General features: G+C 34.2%; 1 protein-coding gene across 1 annotated transcript in view; it reads right to left on the reverse strand.

Annotated features, from left to right (window-relative positions):
• Positions 1 to 19006, reverse strand: part of LOC145300966 (coiled-coil domain-containing protein 40-like) — a 79241-nt gene extending 60235 nt beyond the window's left edge. The window contains exons 1-2 of the mRNA XM_080144532.1: positions 18986 to 19006; positions 1567 to 1670 (exon numbers count right to left, since the gene is read on the reverse strand). Of these exons, the coding sequence (XP_080000658.1) occupies positions 1567 to 1660 (94 nt within the window). The 5' untranslated portion in view covers positions 1661 to 1670; positions 18986 to 19006. The remainder of the gene's footprint in view (positions 1 to 1566; positions 1671 to 18985) is intronic.
• Between the last annotated feature and the right edge of the window lie 4923 nt (positions 19007 to 23929).

A 23929-nucleotide genomic window follows, 5' to 3' on the forward strand; every position in this document is an offset into this window, starting at 1 on the left:
GGTCTAGAGTTTAGGGCGATTTCGACAATTATCACTGCATGATCAGCGTTCCCGAGTGGCCTGTCCAGCATTTGTTTTACACTCCTCGAGCACTCTCGTCAGAAACAGATGTAGAAGTGATAGATGTTGTTCATGCTGGTCAGGGAAACGGGTTGGAAACGTAACCATTTGTGATAGGGAGTGAGATATAGCGAAGCTATGTGTTGTGCTGCCCGCTGCATCTGTGTGAGTAGAGAATCCATTAAAAATCACCAAATAAAACCCTTCCTTTTTCATAACCTATCATACTTTCATAAATCAGTCCATTTTCTGTAGGCTGTTTTTGAACCCAGTCAACGACGGGTACTTTTCCTAGTATATATATATATATATATATATATATATATATATATATATATACTAGCAAGCCATCCAATCATAAAATATGGTTAGATATAACATTTTAATGTATGCAGAATTCATATTTATTATTATAGATCCTATTCTTTATTCATTATTATATTGTACCCATTATATAGTAGTGATCACTTGGCATAGCCCAGTTGTAAAATACACTTAAATATGATATCTTGATTCATGCCGATTTTGTATCTATTATTATAGAGCCAACACTATATTGATTATTATATTGTACCCAATATATAGAAGTGATTTCAAAAGTTAAAAAAAATATGCTTGAGAAGTTCCAATTTTTTCAATTTTGACCCCATAGCAATATTTTTATTGGGATTTTACCAGCTAAACACTATTGGACCAAATCGAATTCGTTTCACTGGTCCAAATTCCCTGTATATCAAGTTTCATATTTGTAGACCAAAAATTGAAAGAAGAATTTAGTTGAGATCATTCCTTTGACAGACGGACAAATGGTCACCTGTTATGTTTTAGTGCATTATTAGAGAAAAAGAACATAAAAACAATTATTTTATTTCCTTTGTTCTGATTGTTGCATTTGTTTATTTGCTTTAATTTTTGCATGAACTTCAATGAAAAACAATAACGTTTTGCAAAGAAAGAGTTCGATGCAAAAAAAACTTTTTGTATAATGCATCTAGAAAATAATGTTTAACTCTTTGTACCCTAAAGTTATCTCTCTAGCCAAGAGACGCGATTGATCTTCTCAGGGTTATCTTCCCTTGCATTAATCAGACGACAATAGAAAACTAGGAAAATTCGAAAAGGAGACCTACTGAAATCGGCTGAGTGACAGGCAATTAATCCTCTTCTTTTAACATAATTATTTCAGTTAATAAATTGATGATAAATCAGTTATATTGTTGATTTTCATAGAATTTTTTTTTCATCCATTTATTTCTTCATACTTGTACTTTATCAATTTTATGACAAATAATTTTCCAAAATTTCTTTGCAAGAAATAATCTAAAAGAAAGAAAAAAAATGTTGAATAGAAGATAGAGACTCAGATTTAAAAAATATTTTGGGTGATTACAGAAACCCAAAAGAAAATGGCGTCTATAGAAAAAAAGGCAATTGCTATAACGTTATTTTCTTCACAATGACTGATGAGCATCCAATGAAAAGAAGAAAAATAGGAAAAGCTCTTACGTGGTTCCATGGAAGTTTTGACATTGCCGCTTGAGAAATCGTCATTTTTCGCATTTGACGAATCCATCAATGTTTGGTTACTTGGTGATGCCATCGCAATGGCTTCTGCAGACGGGAAAAACAAAATTGTGAATTAAATTACAACAAAACAATAAGTAACATAAATTTCTTTTTATTTAACGTTTTTTTTTATGCAGTTATTTAAAGAATTAACAGAACTAGAAATAAACGGGAAATATTATTTTAAAACGTATAAAAAAGTAAAAGAATTGTGTAAAATCATATGCAATGCTACAAATATTGAATCAGGAAATTTGATATGTGGCCGGAGGAATTATGTGAAGTAGAAAATGTTTACATTTTGCAGAGTCATGAGTGAATGTGTAATGGATGAGTAGATCGTCTTTTGAATTGTAGGAACGTTAAAGGAAAGGAACATTCCATTTTTTTTAGGTAGATTAAGTTAAGAAGAATTTTAGATTTTGAAATTAAAGTAAAGAAAGGAAGGTGATGTGTTCAGGAAGTTGTGTGATAAACAAGAACTTTCTTTGTCTAGCAGTGTGAACAGATTCAAAACATGATTTTTCTTAAAAATAGTTTGAGTGATATATTTTCATATTGTTTTTCTTAATTTTTAAAAAAAAGGTTATAAAATCTTTATCAAAATCTGACCGGGTTGGCTGATGTCAAATTGTTCCTCTGCCTTCGAATTGGCCACACTGTCGAATCTGCCAAGCCAAAACGTCCAGGTACAATTGGCTATGCTGAAACGCCCCATTCCCCCAACCATCAATCTCTCTCTCTTGGGAAGGGTATGAAAAAGAAATTCTAACCAAAGAGGTTTTGCACTGACAAACAAGCTCCAACATCTGTCTCATCGCCGCAATGTTGTATCTCTGTGCTTATTTTACAAGTACTTCTACAGAATGTGCTTCAACGAATTAATTCATTTGTACCATCTCAGTGTAAATACCCAAGCTAACACGACTAGCAGAAAAATCCCACCCCTTGACTGTAGATATCCCTAAATGCCAGAACACTTTCTTTATAGCCTCTTTGTCTTGGACTGCTTACCTTTGAAATCCTCCCCTGCTCACTGTTTCCCTGACTGTACTAGCATTCAGAAATTTAAATGTAATGTGAACAAACATCTTGCTGCACAACTCCCCACTTAAAATTGCTCCTATAAATATGGTTGCTAATCACAGTAGCCTTTTACATCTTAGTGGCAATATGTCTTGCTTGAGGTGAATTAAAAAATAAAATTTGATATTTTTTAAATTTAGTTTATTGATTAAAATATGAGAATTGATTTATTCTTTATATCAGGTCGGGCTTAAAATATGAAATTTCTTTCACCAATAATTCCATCATTAAATAGATATTTCTTACAGTCGAAACAAAATATATAAAATTCCCAAAAAAGTGATCCAAACAAAATATAAAAATGTCTCTTAAAACAACGAGAAAATGAGAATTTTTTTTGCACAGTTTTTAACTATTTTTTTGTTTTTTTTTAAGGGGTAGGGGACAGAAACAAAATCCGGCACTTGTGCATTTTCGTTATTTTGGACATTTTTTTTTTTTTTTTAGAACTCCTTTCACAATAAAAGGAGACAAATACCTATCAGAAAATGTCAAAGTTTTGCATAACTTTTATAAAAACAAAATAAATACACTAAAGTAATAAAATAACTTAAAATAAACCATTAATAATATTTATTGGATTAAAATAAATTTGATAAAATTCCGAAATGAATGAAAGTTGGGTAAATATCCAGATACACTACTACAGAACACCGACCACTCTAATTTGTTTTTTTATAGGTAATTGAGGTCGCTGACAACGAATCTGATAGTCAAACTAGGGGCAAATTTACCGTTTGCATGGTATTTACCCCTGAACCCACGAACTACTTTCCACCATTTTGCAGCTTCCGTTTATGCTACGCGCATGCACGCTGTAGCATAAACGACGGCTTCACCAAGCAAACTAAGTTGGGGGGGGGATTTTTTTTTTTCCATGACATAGAATTTTCTAATTTTCAAAAATACATTATAGCACTTTTTTAGGTGGAAAATTTAAAATTAGCTGAAAAAGAAATAAAACAAGAAAAGGAAAGCACTCCAAGTTGGAGTAGGGGGGGGGGGGTAATTTATCTGTTTTTTTTTTTTTACCTGGAACATAGAATTTTCAAATTTTCAAAAAGTAATGCACCGACATTTACCAATTAGAACACCATTTAACATTTTCCGAAGATTTTACTGTGTACATTGGGGGAGCGAGTGGGGGGAGGGCGGATGTGATGTTGGGGCGCGCGTGCCCGAACATCACATCCGCCCCTCCCCCCGCTCAAAAAGTAACGCACCAACATTTACCAATTAGAACACCATTTAACATTTTCCGAAGATTTTACTGTGTACATTGGGGGCGCGAGGGGGGGGGCGGATGTGATGTTCGGGCACGCGCGCCCCAACATCACATCCGCCCTCCCCCCGCTCGCTCCCCCAATGAACACAGTAAAATCTTTGGAAAATGTTAAATGGTGTTCTAATTGGTAAATGTCGGTGCGTTACTTACGGAAAAACGTTTAACTAAACTGCAAAAGCACCTATTAAGCCACATAAGTTCTATAATTGAACCCCCCTCCCGCAAAAAAAGAATGAAAAACATAAAGATGTTTGGTGCTTATGTTTTTATAAACCACATTAAAAACTACGCGAGACAAAAAAAAAAAAGTCCCCCAATTTGTTGTACTTTTCTTTAACTGTAAGTCATTAAAAAAATGTCAGTCCGTAATGTTTTGATTGGTATGCCATGTGAGAAGGCAGTTTGCTAGGTGAAGCAAGCCGTCGTTCATGCTGCAGCGCACGCACGTAGCGTAAACGGAAGCTGCAAAATGGTAGAAAGTTATTCATGGGTTCGGGGGTTAATACCATGCAAACGGTAAATTTGCCCCAAGTTTGACTATCAGATTCGTTGTCAGCGACCCCAATTACCTATAAAAAAACAAATTAGAGTGGTCGGTGTTCTGTAGTAGCGTATCTGGATATTTACCGAAAGTTGTAATCATATGAAAATGTATGACCTTTAAGATTTATAAATAATGTTAAACAATCGTTATTGAAAAGTGTGTGACTTTTTTATATTATTATTGTTCTGCTTCTTTTTTTTTCTTTTTTTTTTTGTAAAATGAACTTTCTTTTACAAAATTTAATTTTTACAAAATTCTATTCCATTAAAAAATGTGAACAATTCAAGGGAGATAATTCATATAGAACCGAATTTATTTTGGCGCGTTTCCAGCAAAACTCAACAATGCATATTACATAGCATAGCTTGTGTAAGTGTGTTCGTACCAATCGAGAATTGATCCTTGGCAATCAATCCGGCGGGCTGTTATATGATTCTGTGCAATTCTGAAAGATCCATTCTCCCAGGCTTTACCGTATCTTTGAGAAGATGTTAGTTTATTTTTAATCGCCTGAGCCCCCCCCCTCTACTGAGGAATGCTGGCTGAGTTAGCCAGCGATTTTTTTTTTGTAGATCAGTGGTCTACCTCTTATGCATTGCCTCTTCAATTCCCACCTTCTGACCATGTGTCACATCTTCCTGAAGTCGAAGGGAGGTAAATATCCTCAACAATTTTCAATTAATTATCTTTTTCTCATTTACAATTTGTGGAGAATTTAAAAAAAAATAAAGTTTAAACAATAAAACAATTTTAAATGGAATTAAAAATAAACACAATTTTAGTAATCACATCTAGTTCCATATTCCATATTGAATATCTACTAGAGAGAATTTGAATACCTACTAGACACTTTCCTCAAGTGTCTAAGGTTTCTCAGTACAGGTGTTTGTCAGGATAACCTGACATGAGGATACTTTTGAGTAAATATTCAAAATTATTTAAAATCACATTCGCTGTCTAAATAAGATCTCATCACTCTGACCTTTTTTTTTTTTTTTTACATAGGCATAACCACTTATCAAGGCCCAGAGACAACTCGAGAATAAGGGTTAAGAGTGTATAGTAGTCAATTGGACAATATAGTAATTGTTAGTAATGGAAATTTGGTAAATTTGTTAACTTGGATGGAACGGCTCATCAAGAACTTGTTTACGTTGGACTTGAAGACAACCGTATTGTAGTCAGCTGGAAAGCAGGAAAACAGAAGACAATTCTAACCAATACTGGTTTTTACGAGGAGTGGTGCATCTTTCTCCAAGTGATTTTACCTCAAGTAACAGCACAAAGCTGGATACTCCACCAGACTAGATGAATTCTTGTCTTGGAATCAAGTCAGACCAAGTAACCACAAGAAAGGTATACTATAACATATTTAAATCATTAATTGGAGAGAGGAAAATTACGTCCTCAACTTCTTTACTAACTCAGTGTTTGAGATGTAAAGTAGAACTTTAATGGAATATTTAAATATCTATGTATCTTGTACAGAGATCAAGTGTAAGTCTCTAAGAAGGAGGCCCTTAGTTTCTGAGTACTCAGAGTGAGGAAAAATGAAATAAAATGTGGATTAATCAACCTTTTGCTGTCTAGGCCTTTTCCCCCTATATACTTTAATAACACAAAATACATGTTAAATATATTTTAGTTCTGGAATTGAGTTATATCTGAAAGAAATTTTGTTATAATTGTTGTAAATAGCCGTAATTTTTAATTAATTGAACAAGTCACTATTTCTCTCTTAGCTGTAACACTAATTCTATGCCGGGCAATACCAAATTGCCTTGCTGACAAACTGGAAGTCAAGTGTGGTTGACACTTATTAAAAAATCTAGAGGTCCCAAATTCCTGTATATAAGAAAAATATTGTCAATGGAATAGCTGGTAGTACATACTCTTATGATCGTAATAATATTAGAAAGCTACTGCGGAGATGTAAGAAGAACTCATGTAGTCACCACTGACAATTAGCACACTTGAGCAGAGCATAGTTGTGCAAGGAGTGCCCGTAGCATGCATGAGTTGCAGCCATCGACAGAACTCAAGGTGACAGCAAGGACTTCAAAATCTGTTCTTAAACCACGATTGGTGAAAAAAACAAGAAAACAAAACGCAAACGTCAAAATCATAAATATATTTCTTATCATAAAATGTGCAAATAGTTGTAAAAGGCGTTGAGAGCCATCATCTGATAGTGAACTGAAAAAATATTTTCTCGCTCAATTTCATGCTTACTTATCAAATTTATTTGCTATTTTCTTCTTATGTTGAAACTATAAACAACATACAAACATGCATGAAAGTACATATGTATGCATACAAACTTACATCCAATTACATACACCAGCATAAACAGAACTATTATACCAGAACATTTTTGCTTGCTGAATGGACAATTAATCCAAGAATATTTTTTTCAATTTTCCTTTATTGATTTCTTTTTTGTAGATTTCCAAGTCTCGGGTCAGTTTCTGAATGCATGCGTTCTTAGGTGTTATTCACAAGTAATTGATAAGAAAAGGGAGGGGGGCGTAAATGTAACACTAATTCTTACATTAGGGGATACCAGATTGCCTTGCTGGTAAACTGGGAGTCAGGTGTGGTTGACACTTGGTAAAAAAAAGAATCTAGATGTCCAAAATCTTCCAAAGTAAATGAAAATTGACCCTTGGGGATAAAACAAACCAGCCGATATCAGTGAAACTCGTCATTTCACAGACATCTGTTGGGTATTAAAAAGAATTGAAACAAAATTTTGTTTTCGTTTTTGCTAGAAAGATGATAACGAACACATATCAAATGGAAAACCTCCTAAATAGCTCATAAGGGTTATTTTTGTTAAGAAAAATAAAGAAAAAAAGAGAATTAAGAGAGAGATATGGCGGGGGGGGGAGAGAGAGAGAGAGAGAGAGAGAGAGAGAGAGAGAGAGAGAAAAGGACTTCCGGAGAAAGAAAGAAGAAAGAGAAGAGAGCGAAATGATAATCTCATATAGAGAGAGGGAGAACTCGTGAATTTATAAAAACTATTTGTTTTAGCAAATAGAGAGACTTGGCTTGCTGGCTGCCAGACAACACACATCGGCTTTGGACTGGCAACCCAAAGCTGGAGACCCCTGATAGAGCAAAGTGGAAAGAAGAGTTTTTCTCCATGACCAGCCGAGTAGACAAACACAAACATAAACCTTGTGTTAAACCTTGCAGTGAAAATTGAATTAAGTTGAAAATCCTGCATCCAAAAACATTAGTTTGGTCTTAAATCCAAAAGAAACCCCGAATCGTTTAAGCAAGAACTGCATCTGAAATTATTTTATGCAAATAATTACTATTGTTAAGAAAATTATCTCCAATATTTACATTGATTATTGATTGGCTGTTTATTTTGAGCGTGACACATTTGATTCCAGATCTATTCTGGAACTTGATACTCAAACTGCAGCTTGAGAGAAGCAGCACATCAACATCATCCGAGCATTTACGAAGGAAGAACTCAACCAACGTCGGACAACAGGCAGCCAGCCAACGTGTTAAAGGTATTGCCACATAAACTTAGGGTCGTACACGTTTTATGCACTCTGAGCATCAGAGCAGTAATTTCCAGTGATCAATGAGTGTCTGGTTGCATTTTGAGGGTCCGTCTATCACTAGACAAAGTTTAAACAGCTAATGGCACAGAAGTCATTTTTTATTTTTGAAATCATTACTATATATATTGGGTACAATATAATAATCAATAGAGAATTAGCTCTATAATGGAACTTAGGGCTGGTACACATCTTCTTGCCCATGTGCACGAACTGCTCACAGAGGGGTTACATTTATGGCCCTGTGACACAGAATCATGCGTAACCCTCTCCCATTTCTATTACATTAGCTATGTATTTCTCTCGCCGTCTTTAAATTTAGTTGATTCAATCATTCTAAAATATTTATTAATGTCTCTGTGAGCATTTAACAATTTTTTTTTCTCAGCATCATTATTTAATTTACATAGATATTTCTATGCACACCACAAACGCATATGTAAATTAGATGGCAAAATAATAAATCTCTTTATTTCTATAAAAAAATTACTAGCTCAGAATTGTCCAGTTGTAAAATACATTTAAACATAATATTTTAATTCATGCAGATTTAGTATTTATTATTATAGACTAAATTCTTTATTATTATATTGTACCTAATATATAAAGTAATTATTTCAAAATTTAAAAAAATGACTCCGGTGCCATCAGTTGGAATCGAAACCAAAACATTCAATACTCCAGCCTTAGTCGTTATTTAACACTTTAGCCTGCATTATCATAGTGTGAACTATCGTCAAATGGATAAAAAAAAAAAGGCTAAAAATTAAGCCACTTCAAGATAAAGATGTATATGTATACATGCTTGGTTGATTTAGTCTTGTCAAGGTCAACTGTTTTTTATTTTCAATTTTGACCCTTAACAGCTGTTTTTACAGACTAAAAACAAAATCAAAAGGGTTCTCAGGGGCCAAATACTGTTTATATAAAGTTTCAAGTCTGTATATCAAATATTCAGAGAGAAGTTTGGTAGAGACGTTTCATACACACACAGACAAGGTCATTTTAATATAAAACATGTCCATGTGCTAGAACGTTTTCATTCTAAATTCTACGCAATTATGCACAATGTAGAAACTATGTATTAAAAAAATTAAGTGTAATAGTTAAATGAAACCAATCATTCAATAAGAAACCATAAAAAAATGAATAATTAATTAATGAACGCTCGTTTTTCAAAGAAATATGCAAATTAGTTAATCTTCATGAAGCCGCTCGCATATCCATGACTGAGTATATTAAGAAATTTGTTTTAATAAATTTTAAATAGAAAAAGTAGGTTTTTAATATCAATGTCAGAGTGAGAAAAAAAAACAAACTCAGCTTTATATATAGATAATACTTACATACTACTACTACCACTACTAATGGGTCCAATGGTTGCCAACTTGTCGACAAACTCTCACTCTCCTATAAAATACTTCCAAGACGCTCAAATCTATAAAATCTGTAAAAGAGTGAGTATCAGCACGTGGGAAAATATCAGCAGGAGCTGTAAGATAGCTGGCTTGCAAGGATATTAGCAGCAGTAGCCAAAAAAAATAAGAAAAAGACATATGCAAATCAGGATATGTACACGAGCTTGCAAGAGAAAAAAAAGGAAACAAGGACACCACGTGGTTGGGTTAGAAAAGTGCAGTTGACAAAAAATGGACGTTTAAAGTCAAAGACAAGCAATGGCTGTCTACAGTTAGCGTGTAGAGCAGAAAGAGAAATGTGTGCCAGATGAGACGGATATGTGGCTCCGCAGAGAGAGACTTTTAAGCTGGTGTCAAGATGGGGAGAAAGAAAAACGGTGATAAACGACTTGTGTTAAAAAAGAAAGAAAATTTGAGTCGGATCTATTTCTGTTTGTTTATTCTTGCTACGTTATATAGCTTCTAACCATCTAGTCATATTCCTAACCTCCTCATGTAGCTTAACCACTAAGTCTGATTGATCTGTTTTACTAACAGAAGGGGGTGCATCGGGCGAGTAACTGGCATCTTAAAACTAGTAACTCTGGGTAGATGGTGTTTGATAGTCAAGCAAGGTTAATCGTCTAGAAGAGGGAAAAGTCTGATTTCAAATCAGTGTTGTCTAAAGATGGTCTCGTTTAAAAAAATGGTGTTTGTGTAACCTAAAATTTACTGAACTTCTTATGAATGAAATGTCAAATAAAAACATTAAGAATAATGGTGTGATTTGGACTGAAACTTAAAGTGAAGGGTCCACGCTCGACAGGTGTAACTTGGCACAGCAGCAAGAAGTCGGTCCTCATCCTGCAACTGCTAGAAGTGGAGTTAAGAGATTAACGAGATAATCATGGAGTGCTTCTTCAGAAACAACCTTTATGATAAAAATGGAAAGCCTATCAGGGGGTACAGGCAACATATATTTAAAGAATGGAGAGAATGAGGAACGTTTCAATCAACAGACAAAAGCAATACAGAAAGATGGATGGTTATCAGAGCTGGAATTGAAGGGCATAAAAAGATTGATGAAGGCAAAAGTAATGGGGGGGGTGACGCAGTAAACGAAGAAGACGTGCAGATTCTGAAGAAAGGACAGAAAAAGAAGTGGAAGATGTGGCTGGAGTGACAAGAAATGGAGAGGAAACAAGGGACGAAGTAATTAGTAATAATGGGAAAACTGATGATGAGATGGAAGAAAATAAAAAAAAAAATGAGGAGAAGGATTGCTGAAAGACTGAAAGAGATTATAATGAGAGGAAAAGGAGTGTTGGAATCATGTTTAAGAAACTAATCAGAAAAACTCTGAAAGTTCAAGAAGGCAAAACAAATGGAACAATAAAGTATGCGAAATACTGAACAACCACAGAAACAAATCATCAGCTGATGTGAATGCAGAGGGAAAAGAAAAGGAAAAGATCTAAAAGTACCAAGACTTGAAAAGGGAGATAAAAAGATTGTGGAAATTGAAGAAGGTAGAAGTTGTGCCTATTGTGATAGAAGCCCTGGACAAAAGAATTTGATAAGTGGATTGAGAAAATTTGAATCTATTGTAATGCTGGGGTGCTTCAGAAGACTGCCTTGTTGGTAACCGCCAGGATCTTACCGAAAGTACTAGGGGTCTGACAAAAGAAGATGCTGATAGCTTATAGTCATTTGTTATGATCTGCCTATCAGAATAAAATCGGTAATAACAATAACCAGACACAAAATGTGACAACAGAAATAATAATAATAATAATAATAATAATAATAATAATAATAATAATAATAATAAAGACCCAGAAAATGTATAGGTAGAACCATACTGGTGCAAAAAGACTCAGAAAAAGGAAATATCTCTAGTAACTATAGGTCTATAATATGCTTACCTACAATGTGGAAAATACTAACCGCACAACTGAGGGAACAAATTTATCATTCGTTTCATAATCGAGGACTAATCCCCGAGCAATACATAGAATGGCAGAAAGAAAAAAAAAAGAACATATGACCTATTATACATAGACCAAATGATCCTGAAAGAGGTAAAAAGTAGAAAAAAAGAATATAGTCATGGCATGGATCGACTACAAGAAAGCGTACAACAGGATCCCATAAGCATAGATAATAGAATGCTCCAGAATTAATAAAATGCCAGGCAAGGTTATCAATTTGGTAGAAAATGCAATGAGAACATGGAAACTTGAACTGACAGCTGATGGACAATACATAACTGAGATAAAAATATAAAGCGGGATCTTCCAAGGTGATTCCCTATCACCATTACTGTTCATTATAGTCATGATGCTCTTAACAATATACTAAGAAAATACCAAGTCGGATACAAGTCAACTAATACAAATGAAAGAATGAACCACCTAATGTACAAGGATGAACTGAAACTGTTTGCAAAAACCAAGCAGGAACTAGAGACGCTAATAAACACAACCAGAATCTTTAGCCAGGATATTTGAATGGAATTCAGTATGGAAAAGTGCACAGTGCTGATTATGAGAAGAGGAAAACTGGAAACAACGGAAGGTATGGTACTACCCAATTAAACAGAGATGAGAGCACTAGGTGAACATGACAGCTACAAATACTTGGAAGTTCTGGAAGCAGACACCATCAAAAGAACAGAAATGAAAGAGAAAATTGGAAAGGAATACCTCAGGAGAACAAGAAAACTCCTTGCAACTAAACTATATAATAGAAACCTAATTAAAGGTATAAAACACATGGACTGTGTCACTAGTAAGATAGCCTGGACCATTTATAGGTTGGACCGAAGAACAACTGAGACATCTCGACCAGAAGACTAGGAAACTATGCATGATGCACTACACCCAAAGGATGATACTGATCGACTCTACGTGAAAATGAAAGATGGAGGAAGAAGGTCAGTTTGTATAAAAGATTGTAACGCAAAAAGAAGAATTAGGAAAATACATAATGTAGAAAACTGAAAGAATAATTATAGCAGCAAGAGACACTGGAAAAAGCAGACAGAAAATGAAGAGATGAGAGATAAGACGAGAAAGGAAAAATGGGAAGAGAAACAGTTACATGGATGATTCATAAGAGTGACAAAAGATGAGACTAACGAAAATACCTGGACATGGTTACAAAAAGGAAATGTAAACAGAGAAACTGAGAAAGCACTAGCCAGACCTCTGCTGAATGGGTGTAAAAAAGACTGGGACCTTGGGGAGGCTTATTGTCACCCAAATTCCAGTGAAGACCAATGGTAATTGCCAACAAGAAATCAATAAGTGGTTGTTATGAAAACGCAAATTCAGCTGCAAAGGTTATCGAAAGAGGTGGAGAGCACTGGAAATATGTGGAGATTTGCTGTCACTCAGACTCCAGAGACCACTCCTAGTGAGTAAATAAATATATTGCCCAAAATCGAAGAACTACCGAAGACAACATAGAAACATCCAAGTTCCCAGCATATTATTTCCGGAGATTATTAATACTTTGTTCCAGCTACTCATTCTCCTCCTACTCCTCCTCTTCCTCCTCAGTGTTTTCTAGGATTGTTGGTGACGATAATCTAGCGAATACAGTTCATAGAGGAAACACAGAGTACAAATCTTGGTTTTCAATTCAATAACAATCGGATCACGACATTCATATAGACCGCTTTTTACTTCTTGTTAAAACATTTCATCAGTAATTATCTTTAATCCCCCCAATTCGTTTTTCAGCTGAAATTCACTTTTCTTTGCACTTGGTTTTAATTAGATTAATCGATTCAGACACCAACGCATCCCTGTTTCCGTTAAAAAAAAAATTGTCTGCTTCTATGCAAATTATGCAGATATCCAAATTTGTTTCCGTAAAAAAAAATTGTCTGCTTCTATGCAAATTATGCAGATATCCAAATTTGCTTCTGTTAAAAAAAAAATTGGCTGCTTCTATGCAAATTATGCAGATATCCAAATTTGTTTCCGTAAAAAAAATTGGCTGCTTCTATGCAAATTAGGCAGCTATCCAAATTTGTTTCCGTAAAAAAATTGGCTGCTTCTATGCAAATTATGCAGATATCCAAATTTGTTTCCGTAAAAAAAAAATTGGCTGCTTCTATGTAAATTATGCAGATATCCAAATTTGTTTCCGTAAAAAAAATTGGCTGCTTCTATGCAAATTATGCAGATATCCAAATTTGTTTCCGTAAAAAAAATTGGCTGCTTCTATGCAAATTAGGCAGCTATCCAAATTTGTTTCCGTAAAAAAATTGGCTGCTTCTATGCAAATTATGCAGATATCCAAATTTGTTTCCGTAAAAAAAAATTGGCTGCTTCTATGTAAATTACGCAGATATCCAAATTTGTTTCCGTAAAAAAAAATTGGCTGCTTCTATGCAAATTATGCAGATATCCAAATTTGTTTCCGTAAAAAAAATGGCTGCTTCTATGCAAATTAGGCAGATATCCAAATTTGTTTCCGTAAAAAAATTGGCTGCTTCTATGCAAATTATGCAGATATCCAAATTTGTTTCCGTAAAAAAAAATTGTCTGCTTCTATGCAAATTATGCAGATATCCAAATTTGTTTCCGTAAAAAAAAATTGTCTGCTTCCATGCAAATTATGCAGATATCCAAATTTGTTTCCGTAAAAAAATTGGCTGCTTCTATGCAAATTATGCAGATATCCAAATTTGTTTCCGTAAAAAAAAATTGGCTGCTTCTATGCAAACTATGCAGATATCCAAATTTGTTTCCGTAAAAAAAAATTGGCTGCTTCTATGCAAATTATGCAGATATCCAAATTTGTTTCCGTAAAAAAAATTGGCTGCTTCTATGCAAGTTAGGCAGATATCCAAATTTGTTTCCGTAAAAAAAATTGGCTGCTTCTATGCAAATTATGCAGATATCCAAATTTGTTTCCGTAAAAAAAATTGTCTGCTTCCATGCAAATTATGCAAATATCCAAATTTGTTTCCGTAAAAAAATTGGCTGCTTCTATGCAAATTATGCAGATATCCAAATTTGTTTTCGTAAAAAAATTGACTGCTTCTATGCAAATTATGCAGATATCCAAATTTGTTTCCGTAAAAAAAAATTGACTGCTTCTATGCAAATTATGCAGATATCCAAATTTGTTTCCGTAAAAAAAATTGGCTGCTTCTATGCAAATTATGCAGATATCCAAATTTGTTTCCGTAAAAAAATTGGCTGCTTCTATGCAAATTATGCAGATATCCAAATTTGTTTCCGTAAAAAAAATTGGCTGCTTCTATGCACATTATGCAGATATCCAAATTTGTTTCCATAAAAAAATTGGCTGCTTCTATGCACATTATGCAGATATCCAAATTTGTTTCCATAAAAAAAAATTGTCTGCTTCCATGCAAATTATGCAGATATCCAAATTTGTTTCCGTAAAAAAATTGGCTGCTTCTATGCAAATTATGCAGATATCCAAATTTGTTTCCGTAAAAAAGAAATTGGTTGCTTCTATGCAAATTATGCAGATATCCAAATTTGTTTCCGTAAAAAAATTGGCTGCTTCTATGCAAATTATGCAGATATCCAAATTTGTTTCCGTAAAAAGAAATTGGCTGCTTCTATGCAAATTATGCAGATATCCAAATTTGTTTCCGTAAAAAAAATTGGCTGCTTCTATGCAAATTATGCAGATATCCAAATTTGCTTCTGTTAAAAAAAAAAATTGGCTGCTTCTATGCAAATTAGGCAGATATCCAAATTTGTTTCCGTAAAAAAAAATGGCTGCTTCTATGCAAATTATGCAGATATCCAAATTTGTTTCCGTAAAAAAAAATGGCTGCTTCTATGCAAATTATGCAGATATCCAAATTTGTTTCCGTAAAAAAAAATGGCTGCTTCTATGCAAATTATGCAGATATCCAAATTTGTTTCCGTAAAAAAAAATGGCTGCTTCTATGCAAATTATGCAGATATCCAAATTTGTTTCCGTAAAAAAAAATGGCTGCTTCCATGCAAATTATGCAGATATCCAAATTTGTTTCCGTAAAAAAAAAATGGCTGCTTCTATGCAAATTATGCAGATATCCAAATTTGTTTCCGTAAAAAAAAATGGCTGCTTCTATGCAAATTATGCAGATATCCAAATTTGTTTCCGTTAAAAAAAAAAAATGTCTGCTTCTATGCAAATTATGCAGATATCCAAATTTGTTTCCGTAAAAAAAATTGGCTGCTTCTATGCAAATTATGCAGATATCCAAATTTGTTTCCGTTAAAAAAAAAAATGGCTGCTTCTATGCAAATTATGCAGATATCCAAATCAATGCTCGGTTGTGGGAGTTGCTTTTGTATCAGATTTAATTCTTGGCGTATTCCCCCGAAATGCAAAGGAGACACGAAAGCGAATGTTGCACGCCAGAAAGAAATGTCTACAATAACCTAATCTTATAAAAAATAATGTACAAAAAAAAAAAAAAAAAAAATGATAATCTAAAAAATATCCATGTAAGGCAATTTTTCTTACACACGATCTACATAATTCTCTTAATCAAAAGTATAGATTGCAATCTCAAGATTCCATATTTAGTCTTGAGATTTCAAAGTTGAGATTTCAAGAACTGGCAATTATTAAACTTGTTTACTTTTAGAGCTCATGCATTTAATCCTTACTTTATGAAATATATTTAATATTATTGAATGTTTTTTGTGTGATTTATTTTATATTTATTTTATCTAGCAGGCCCCGTATCCCGGCATTGCCTTGGAAAGTATATTTACTCCAATATTTTCAAGCCTAAACATTGAACCACGTGAGTGAAGCAAAGTACGGATAATGTTAACTAATATCATATAATTTACATATCTATTTATTCTGGAATATTTTCGTAAATTAATAAAATACCAACAACATATTACGTAAAAAGTATATGAAAATTAATTTCCACTATAAATTCTAAAATAAATGTGCACGCCTGTTTTGTTTGGTACTTGTACAGAATTTGAACTGAACGGTTTTTAAAGTTTTTTTTTTTTCACCAAGAGTGAATCTGTATTTGTTATTTTTTAATTTTTTTAATATTATTTTTTTATGAAGAAATTCGGAGCCCCAATATTTAACTACAGAAGTGAGTCTATAATTGTTTAAAAGGAAAAAAAGGCAAAACAAAACAAAAAAAAACATGAACATTTTTCCTAAGAAGCGAAGTATGTTTACTGTCAATCTATATAATAAAGTAAAATCGATTTTTCCCTAGTGATTCAAAATCGATCAGTAATTCTAGCTAAAATATATGATGACAGTGTTATTCCTAGTTTAATCGAAATTATTACATTTCGCCATTATTATCGCCAAACTATTTTTGTGAAAGTGGGACGACATTTCAGAAATCGTAAAACTGAATTTCACATGAAAACAATGGTATTTACGTATTCCTCGTATTTTTAAGATGATTATATCCAAAAATTAAGAAAATCGATAAGGTAGAAAATTATTTATTAAAAAAATATATAATTTAAAGAAAACGATTGTACTTGCTTATGTAAGGAGAGTTCAAGCGGGAGGTTTTCCATTTCGATTTATTTTATAAAAACAAGATGGCCGCAATTTTTCACCTGCTAATAGGATTAATGTTTTTTTTAATTATAATTCAGTAATATTAAGGTAATTTCGACTGCATAATCTTGAAGCTAACATTGTAATTTATTAGAATTGACAAAAAAAAAAAAAAAAATTAGTAGAAACCACTGTTTTTTATATGAAAACTTCATTTATCGACTACAAAATTTCGTTCTGATAGTGTACAAGCGCCTATTACCAATATGACATTTATATTTGGGGCAAACAAATAGTTTTCCTATTTGTTTTAAATTCGCAACCAATAAGTGTTACCAAATCAAGCAATAATTTATTTTAAAAGAGAGAGAGAGAGAGAGAGAGAGAGAGAGAGAGAGAGAGAGAGAGAGAGAGAGAGAGAGAGAGAGAGAGAGAGAGAATAATAGTCTAGAAAGTTCCATTCGTAACCCTTTTTTTAGACGGGAATATTCACCAGTCGCATGAGAAAGTCGCCCTTTTCTCAATGATAGTCACAAAGTGGATGTTCAATTTAATAGAACGTTATAATTCAAAACTGATCCCCGACGATAAAAATCACATTTTTTTTCAATGTTTTTTTTTTTTTTTTTTTTTTTAATCTGAAAGTTTGAATTCGATTAGATTAACCGTAAAAAAAAGTTTGAAAATTGTGGAATTTAGAGGTGGGGGCAATCTCGTAGACGTCCGCCATTATCTCTTATCGTTTCAAATACCGAAAGTTTATCGAAATCCGATAATTAGACTAATTTGATGAATTTTTGAAAAATTACATTTTTATGCCAGGTTAAGCAGGTGCTTTTTTTTTTTTTTTTTTTCATTTCTACGTATCCGAGAGACGTTAAACCAATGTTTAGTTTAGTATTATTGGTTACTTTAACTTTTAGGTTGGCGCAATCACTTTCTAACGTATTTCGGATACGAGTCAACTTCCGATAAATGACTATTTGATTAAATTAATTAATTTTATTAATTAATTAATTTATTTATTTTGGTGCACACCCAGAATCCAACCTAATTTAAAAAAAAAAGAAAAAAGAAAAAATACAGAAAAAATACAGAAAAATCTTTATGATGTACCCATCCGTCACGAAACGAAAATGTCATATTCCAAAAACCACGTAAATTGATCAAGTAGATTATTTTACGAAAATCAAATTTTACGAGGAAGTGAGAACGTTGTGTCTTGATCTGCCATATTTAATAAATAAAGGAGACAACTCAATTCGAACTATCGAGATGCAAAATCGCCATCGTAATGGCTACGATATACTATTAATCGCTAAAAAATCGTAAAATGATTATATATATATATATATATATATATATATATATATATATATATATATATATATATATATATAACTACTTGATCAATTTACGTGATCTTTGAAATATGACATTTTCATTTTTGATTTTTCTGTATTTTAGTTTTTTTTATAATTAGGTAGAATTCTGGACTTGCACCATTTTTTTGTTAAAATCTGGTTAAAGTAACAATTTTTTGGAATAAAATTTTTTGAAGTTCGTTGTAGTATTTCATAATAATATTTATTTTTTAAAATTTTAATAAATATTGGATTAATAATTAATAAAAAAAATATCGTGGAAATCGAAATCACATAGAGGCGAGAAACACAGAGACAGACACAAGAGAAATTGTCACATAATGTTATCAATATAGTGATTAAATACGCTGAAAAAATATTTGTTTTGTTAGAAAATTCTTTCTTTCTGTGTCTTTAAAAATGAAAGTAAATTCAAAACTTCTCGTTAATAAAAACAAAAGGTAAACATCCATAATTTCATTCGAAATCGGCTTAATATTGATAGAAATTATAAAAAAAAAAGAACGATAATAATTTAAAACGCGCAAAAAGAAAAATTGACTTACACCGAAAAGAAAAGCTGCTGTTTTTTGTTCAGTTGCTAAGAAAGCTGTTGTTGTTGTTTTCATTTGTTTGTTTTTGGTAACTAAGGAGGGAGAAGAATGACGGGACGGGATTTTGCGACGGACAAAAAGTCAGCGCCAGGCCGATTGTTGGCATTTTTGTAGCGATTCTGCTTGATCCGCACTGGCGGAAGACCTTCAAAGCCACCAGCGTCTAGGCCACTTTTATGGCCTGTTTTCTGAAGGCTGTATGCACCTGTGCAGTTCTATGAGGTTCACCCTCCCAGGCTTTGCCTTCTCACCCTTTGAGGAAGCGTTTATTGCTAATCGTCTGACTGAAATGCCAACAGGGATAGAGAGCTCTCCCCCTCCTTTGGAGCACTGACGCCTGTGAAACTCTTCCGTTTCCCTACTTTCCAATTGACTACAATATGGTCGTCTTCAAGTCCAACGTAAACAAGTTCTTGATGAGCCGTCCCCTTAAGTAATCCAATTTACGAAATTTCCACTACTGACGATTACTGTGATATTGTCCCATTGACTACTGTACATTCATTAACCTTTATCCTTGAGTGGCCTTCGGACCTTGATAAGTGGCGACTCCTTTATAGAAAAGAAAAAAAAAAACACTTTCCGACCCTAATGCCACAGTTTTCACAGGGGGAAGAGGACTAAATACCAACCCCTACCGAGGAATGCCGATGGAAATGTCTAATCATTTTTTGTAGACTAGAGTTCTCTTCCTCTAAAGCACTGGCTTTTCAAATTCCACTTTCCGACGCTTGTGTCACATCTTCCTGCGGTAGAATGGAGATAAATAGAGTTCTGTTCAACCCTAAGAGCCCCACCCCCAGCATCACTCCCTGTTTTTGGAGGGACGATTAGTTTATCGCCGGACGCCTGAAGCGTTACTACAGAGAAATACCGACGAAACCGATCATGACAAATATTGCACTTGTTTAGAATACACCTTTTTGGGAGAAGCAAGACCCCTCTTCTCTGCATGTCTAACCTTTCGAAAGTTGGAACTAAATGAATAACACGTTCGGTCACCTTTGTTTGTTTGTTTGTTTGTTTGTTTGTTTGCTTGCTCACGCACGCGTACATGCGTGTGTGTGTGTGCGCGCACGCGCGTGAGGTGTGAGGTGTGTGACTGTGGGAAATAAATAAAAAAGAGAATGAGAGATGTGTGTGCGTGTGTGAGCGAGATAAGAAAGAGAAAGAGAACGAGGTGTGTGTGCGTGTGTATGTGTGAGAGAGAAAGGTGAGAGATGTGTGCGTATGTGAAAGAGATGAGAAAGAAAGAAAGAAAGAGGTGTCCATGTGTGTGTGAGAGAGAGAGAGAGGGGGGGGAGGGGGGATAAATCGTATAAAATAAGAGCAGGGGATCAAACAATAGAGTGAGAGAGGGTGAGAGTAATAGATAGAATCTTAGTAAGATATGGATCACTTGGTTCGTTAATTGCAAATTACGGCTAATTAGGAAAAAATTAAACTGGAAGTTTTATCAAACATAACTCCACACGCTAAAAACAAAGGAATATTTTAATATGTATTTTGTGTCATGGATCGTAGATATGGTTCGGCAACCGAAACATGTATAACTAAACAGATAAAACCGTAATAAAAAAATAAAACGCATATTTGTTCTGCAATAGTATTGAGCACTCTCTTCAGGTTTTTACTAATTACCATTTACAAATATATATATATATATATATATATATATATATATATATATATATATATATATATATATATATATATATATATAGCGTAAGGTTCAATAGGGACGAAAGAGATTAAGAGGAATTATAGAATGTTGGGGGAAGCTTTATTGAATTCTAAATAAATAAGGGGAAGCTTATTATATATAGTATGATATATAAGATTATATATGGTCTTTAACATTGTATTGAGATTCAGGGGTATATTTATTATGGCTAAATAGGGGGTGTATTGTTGTTGCGTGGTATGCCGCATCTTCCCCATGCTACCTAGCACCTTCTCTACTCTTCTGATGAGAAGCATTAAGCTTAGAAATTCCCTGGCATAAAGAGTCCCCTATATCCCCCAAATTTTGCCTGTATTCCATTATTCAATAAATGATCCATTCTATATCTACCAATATATAGTTTTGTGTCTTCATTTCATACTCTTGTTGTCTTACTGTATAAGCTCCAATAATCATTGTTAGGCTTGACATTATCCGGATAAGTCTCCTTTTGTGGAATTGATCTTTCTCTTTTCCTTTTATATTGAGCTATATACATATGTATCTATATAATAATATGCATGTATATATATCTATATATATGTATATCGATATCTATATCTATATCTATATATATATATATATATATATATATATGTGTATTATATATATGTATATATATATAATATTTATGCATATATATGTATGCATAAAAAATCTATCTATATATCTATAAAAGTGAACGTGTGTGTGTGTGTGTGTGTTCATTTCCCTATGCAATAACTCTGTCAATTTTTAGTTTACAGACTCGAAATTCGATATACAAGGTGCTGAGATTTGGGAAAATCTATGTGATTAGTTTTCGGCCAGAAATTTGGCTGTTATGTGGGGCGTGCAATAAGTAATGCCCCTGACCCACTTCCCATAGCAGTAGAGCAACGAAACTTGGCACAGTTATTAGTCTTTCTCTACATAGGAACCACCCAGAGTTATGCATTTCTCCCATCGTTTGATGCAGCTCTGGAGACCGTTTTTGTAGAACACCTCAGGTTGGTCCTCCAACCACGACGTGACTTCAGAAATCAAGGCTGCATCATCTGGGAAACGCTTTTCTTTCAAAAATAACTTCATGGCTGGGAAGAGGTGAAAGTCAGAGGGTGCAAGGTCAGGTGAGTAGGGAGGATGGCGAAGGATTTCATAACCATATGCCCGTGCTTCTGATCTGGCGACATGCGAGTTGTGGACCGGAGCGTTGCAGGAGGATGGTACCTTTGCTGATCTTGTCCCGCCTCTTGATTTTGATAGCTTCCCTTAATTTCCTCAAAAGGGATAATAGGCTCCTGTAATTGTGGTACCCTTTGCCAGGAAATCTGTCATCACTACTCCGTCCTGGTCCCAGAAGACTGTGAGCATGACCTTGCCAGCGGAGGGCTGCACCCTTGCTTCCTTTGGAGGTGGTGAGTCCAAGTGCTTCCACTGCATTGACTGGGCTTAGGTCTCTGGATCATAGTGATGAACCCAGGTTTCATCCTATGTAATCAGTCTTTTGAAAAACTTTGACTCATCTTCTTGGCACATCTCCAAATTCATCCTCGAGCACTCAACGCGTTCTCACTTCTGGAATGGTGTGAGCAACCTGGGAAATCATCTGGCAGACACCTTATGCATATGCAAATGGTCATGAATGATAGTTTCCACAGACCCTGTACTAATCTTGACATCTTGGGCTATTTGGTGAATAGTAATGCGCCGATCTTCCAAAATGGCAGCCTCAACTTGATGGACAGATGCCTCATCAATGGCAGATGAGGGGGGGGGGGGGCGACCAGGTCTGGGAGCTGTTTCCACAGACTTCCGGCCATGTTTGAATTCACAATGCCAGCGTTTTACAAGGTCATATGATGGGGCATTATCACCATAAGTTTCTTTCATTTCATCAAATGTCTCCTGTGGTGTGCGTCCTTTCAAATACAAAAACAGAATCACTGCTCGACATTTAACAGGCTCCATTTCATACCTGACTAAGTTCAAACACCTGTAAAACAGAAATCACAATTAGTTCAGAGCTGTAATTTGCCACATAACCCGTAGAGATATAAATCATTGCACATGCAAAATTTCAGCTAGATCAGACAACTGGAAGTGGGTCAGGGGCATTACTTATTGCACGTTCCTTGTAAGAGATCAAAGTTCAACGATTTATCCTTTGAGAACTCTACCAAACTCCTCCGACAGTTTTGGGTCTAAACACTTGAAATTTTAGATATAGGTTCCTTGGACATGGATCTAACTTAATAACTTGATTCGAGCCCCAAACAATAAATGTTAAGCGGTCATAATAGGGGTCAAAGTTAAAAAAATTGACCGTTTTTTTTTTTCTTTTTTGCTCAGCATACACCTCCAAACACCCGGCAACGCTGGCCACCCACGCTAGTATATATATATCTAGACTTCTATAAATTTGTTTTTTCTTGTGTATTGATATTCATATTAAAATTCTTTTTTTCTATTTATTTATTTATTTTTTTTTTGTTTACTTGCCTCCTCACGAGGGCAAAGTTAGACACAAGGTCGGTTTTTAATTTGAGTAGGAGGAACCAGCTCCCCAAAAAGGGGCACTCTGTTTAGTAATAAAAATAAAAAATGTATCAGTTATGAAGGATTTCTCCTCTGTTTACTCAGACCAAAAAGTGAAGTGAAAAAAGTGAAGAGCAGCATCAGAACAGATACTACACTTTAATCCTTTTTAAAGCCTTTTTTCTATTGGTATTTACTTGCTTCCTCATGAAAGCAAAATGTAACACAAGGTCGTTTTTAATGTGGGGGAAAACCAGCTCCCCAAAAAGAAAGACAAAAAGGGGCACTCTGGCAGTAGCCAAAAATAATAATTGTCTTAGCATAGAGGGTTTCCCTTTCATTGACCAAGGACAAATTAACTCAAGTGTAGCATCAGAACAGATACTACACTTTGATCCCGAGGTCAGCAACTATACTTAAACATCATCTCAACTTTGTAGTCAGAAGCAAACGTGATGTGACATAACTAAAAAGGGTAGAGGAGGGTGAAGGAGTAGGCAGTCGTTTTGAAGTTTTTGGGGATGAGTACCACGACTGAAGATGTTTTCATATCAATGATAAATTAGGGAGCCCAAAATTTCAAAGATTCGTTGCTAGAATACACATGACCATTAGCAAAAGAGAAGGCAATGACGACAGCCCAGTAAAAGGTAATT

This window comes from Euprymna scolopes, chromosome 2 (genome assembly GCF_053919585.1).
Source record: "Euprymna scolopes isolate OS-2025 chromosome 2, ASM5391958v1, whole genome shotgun sequence".
Classification (NCBI taxonomy): domain Eukaryota; kingdom Metazoa; phylum Mollusca; class Cephalopoda; order Sepiida; family Sepiolidae; genus Euprymna; species Euprymna scolopes.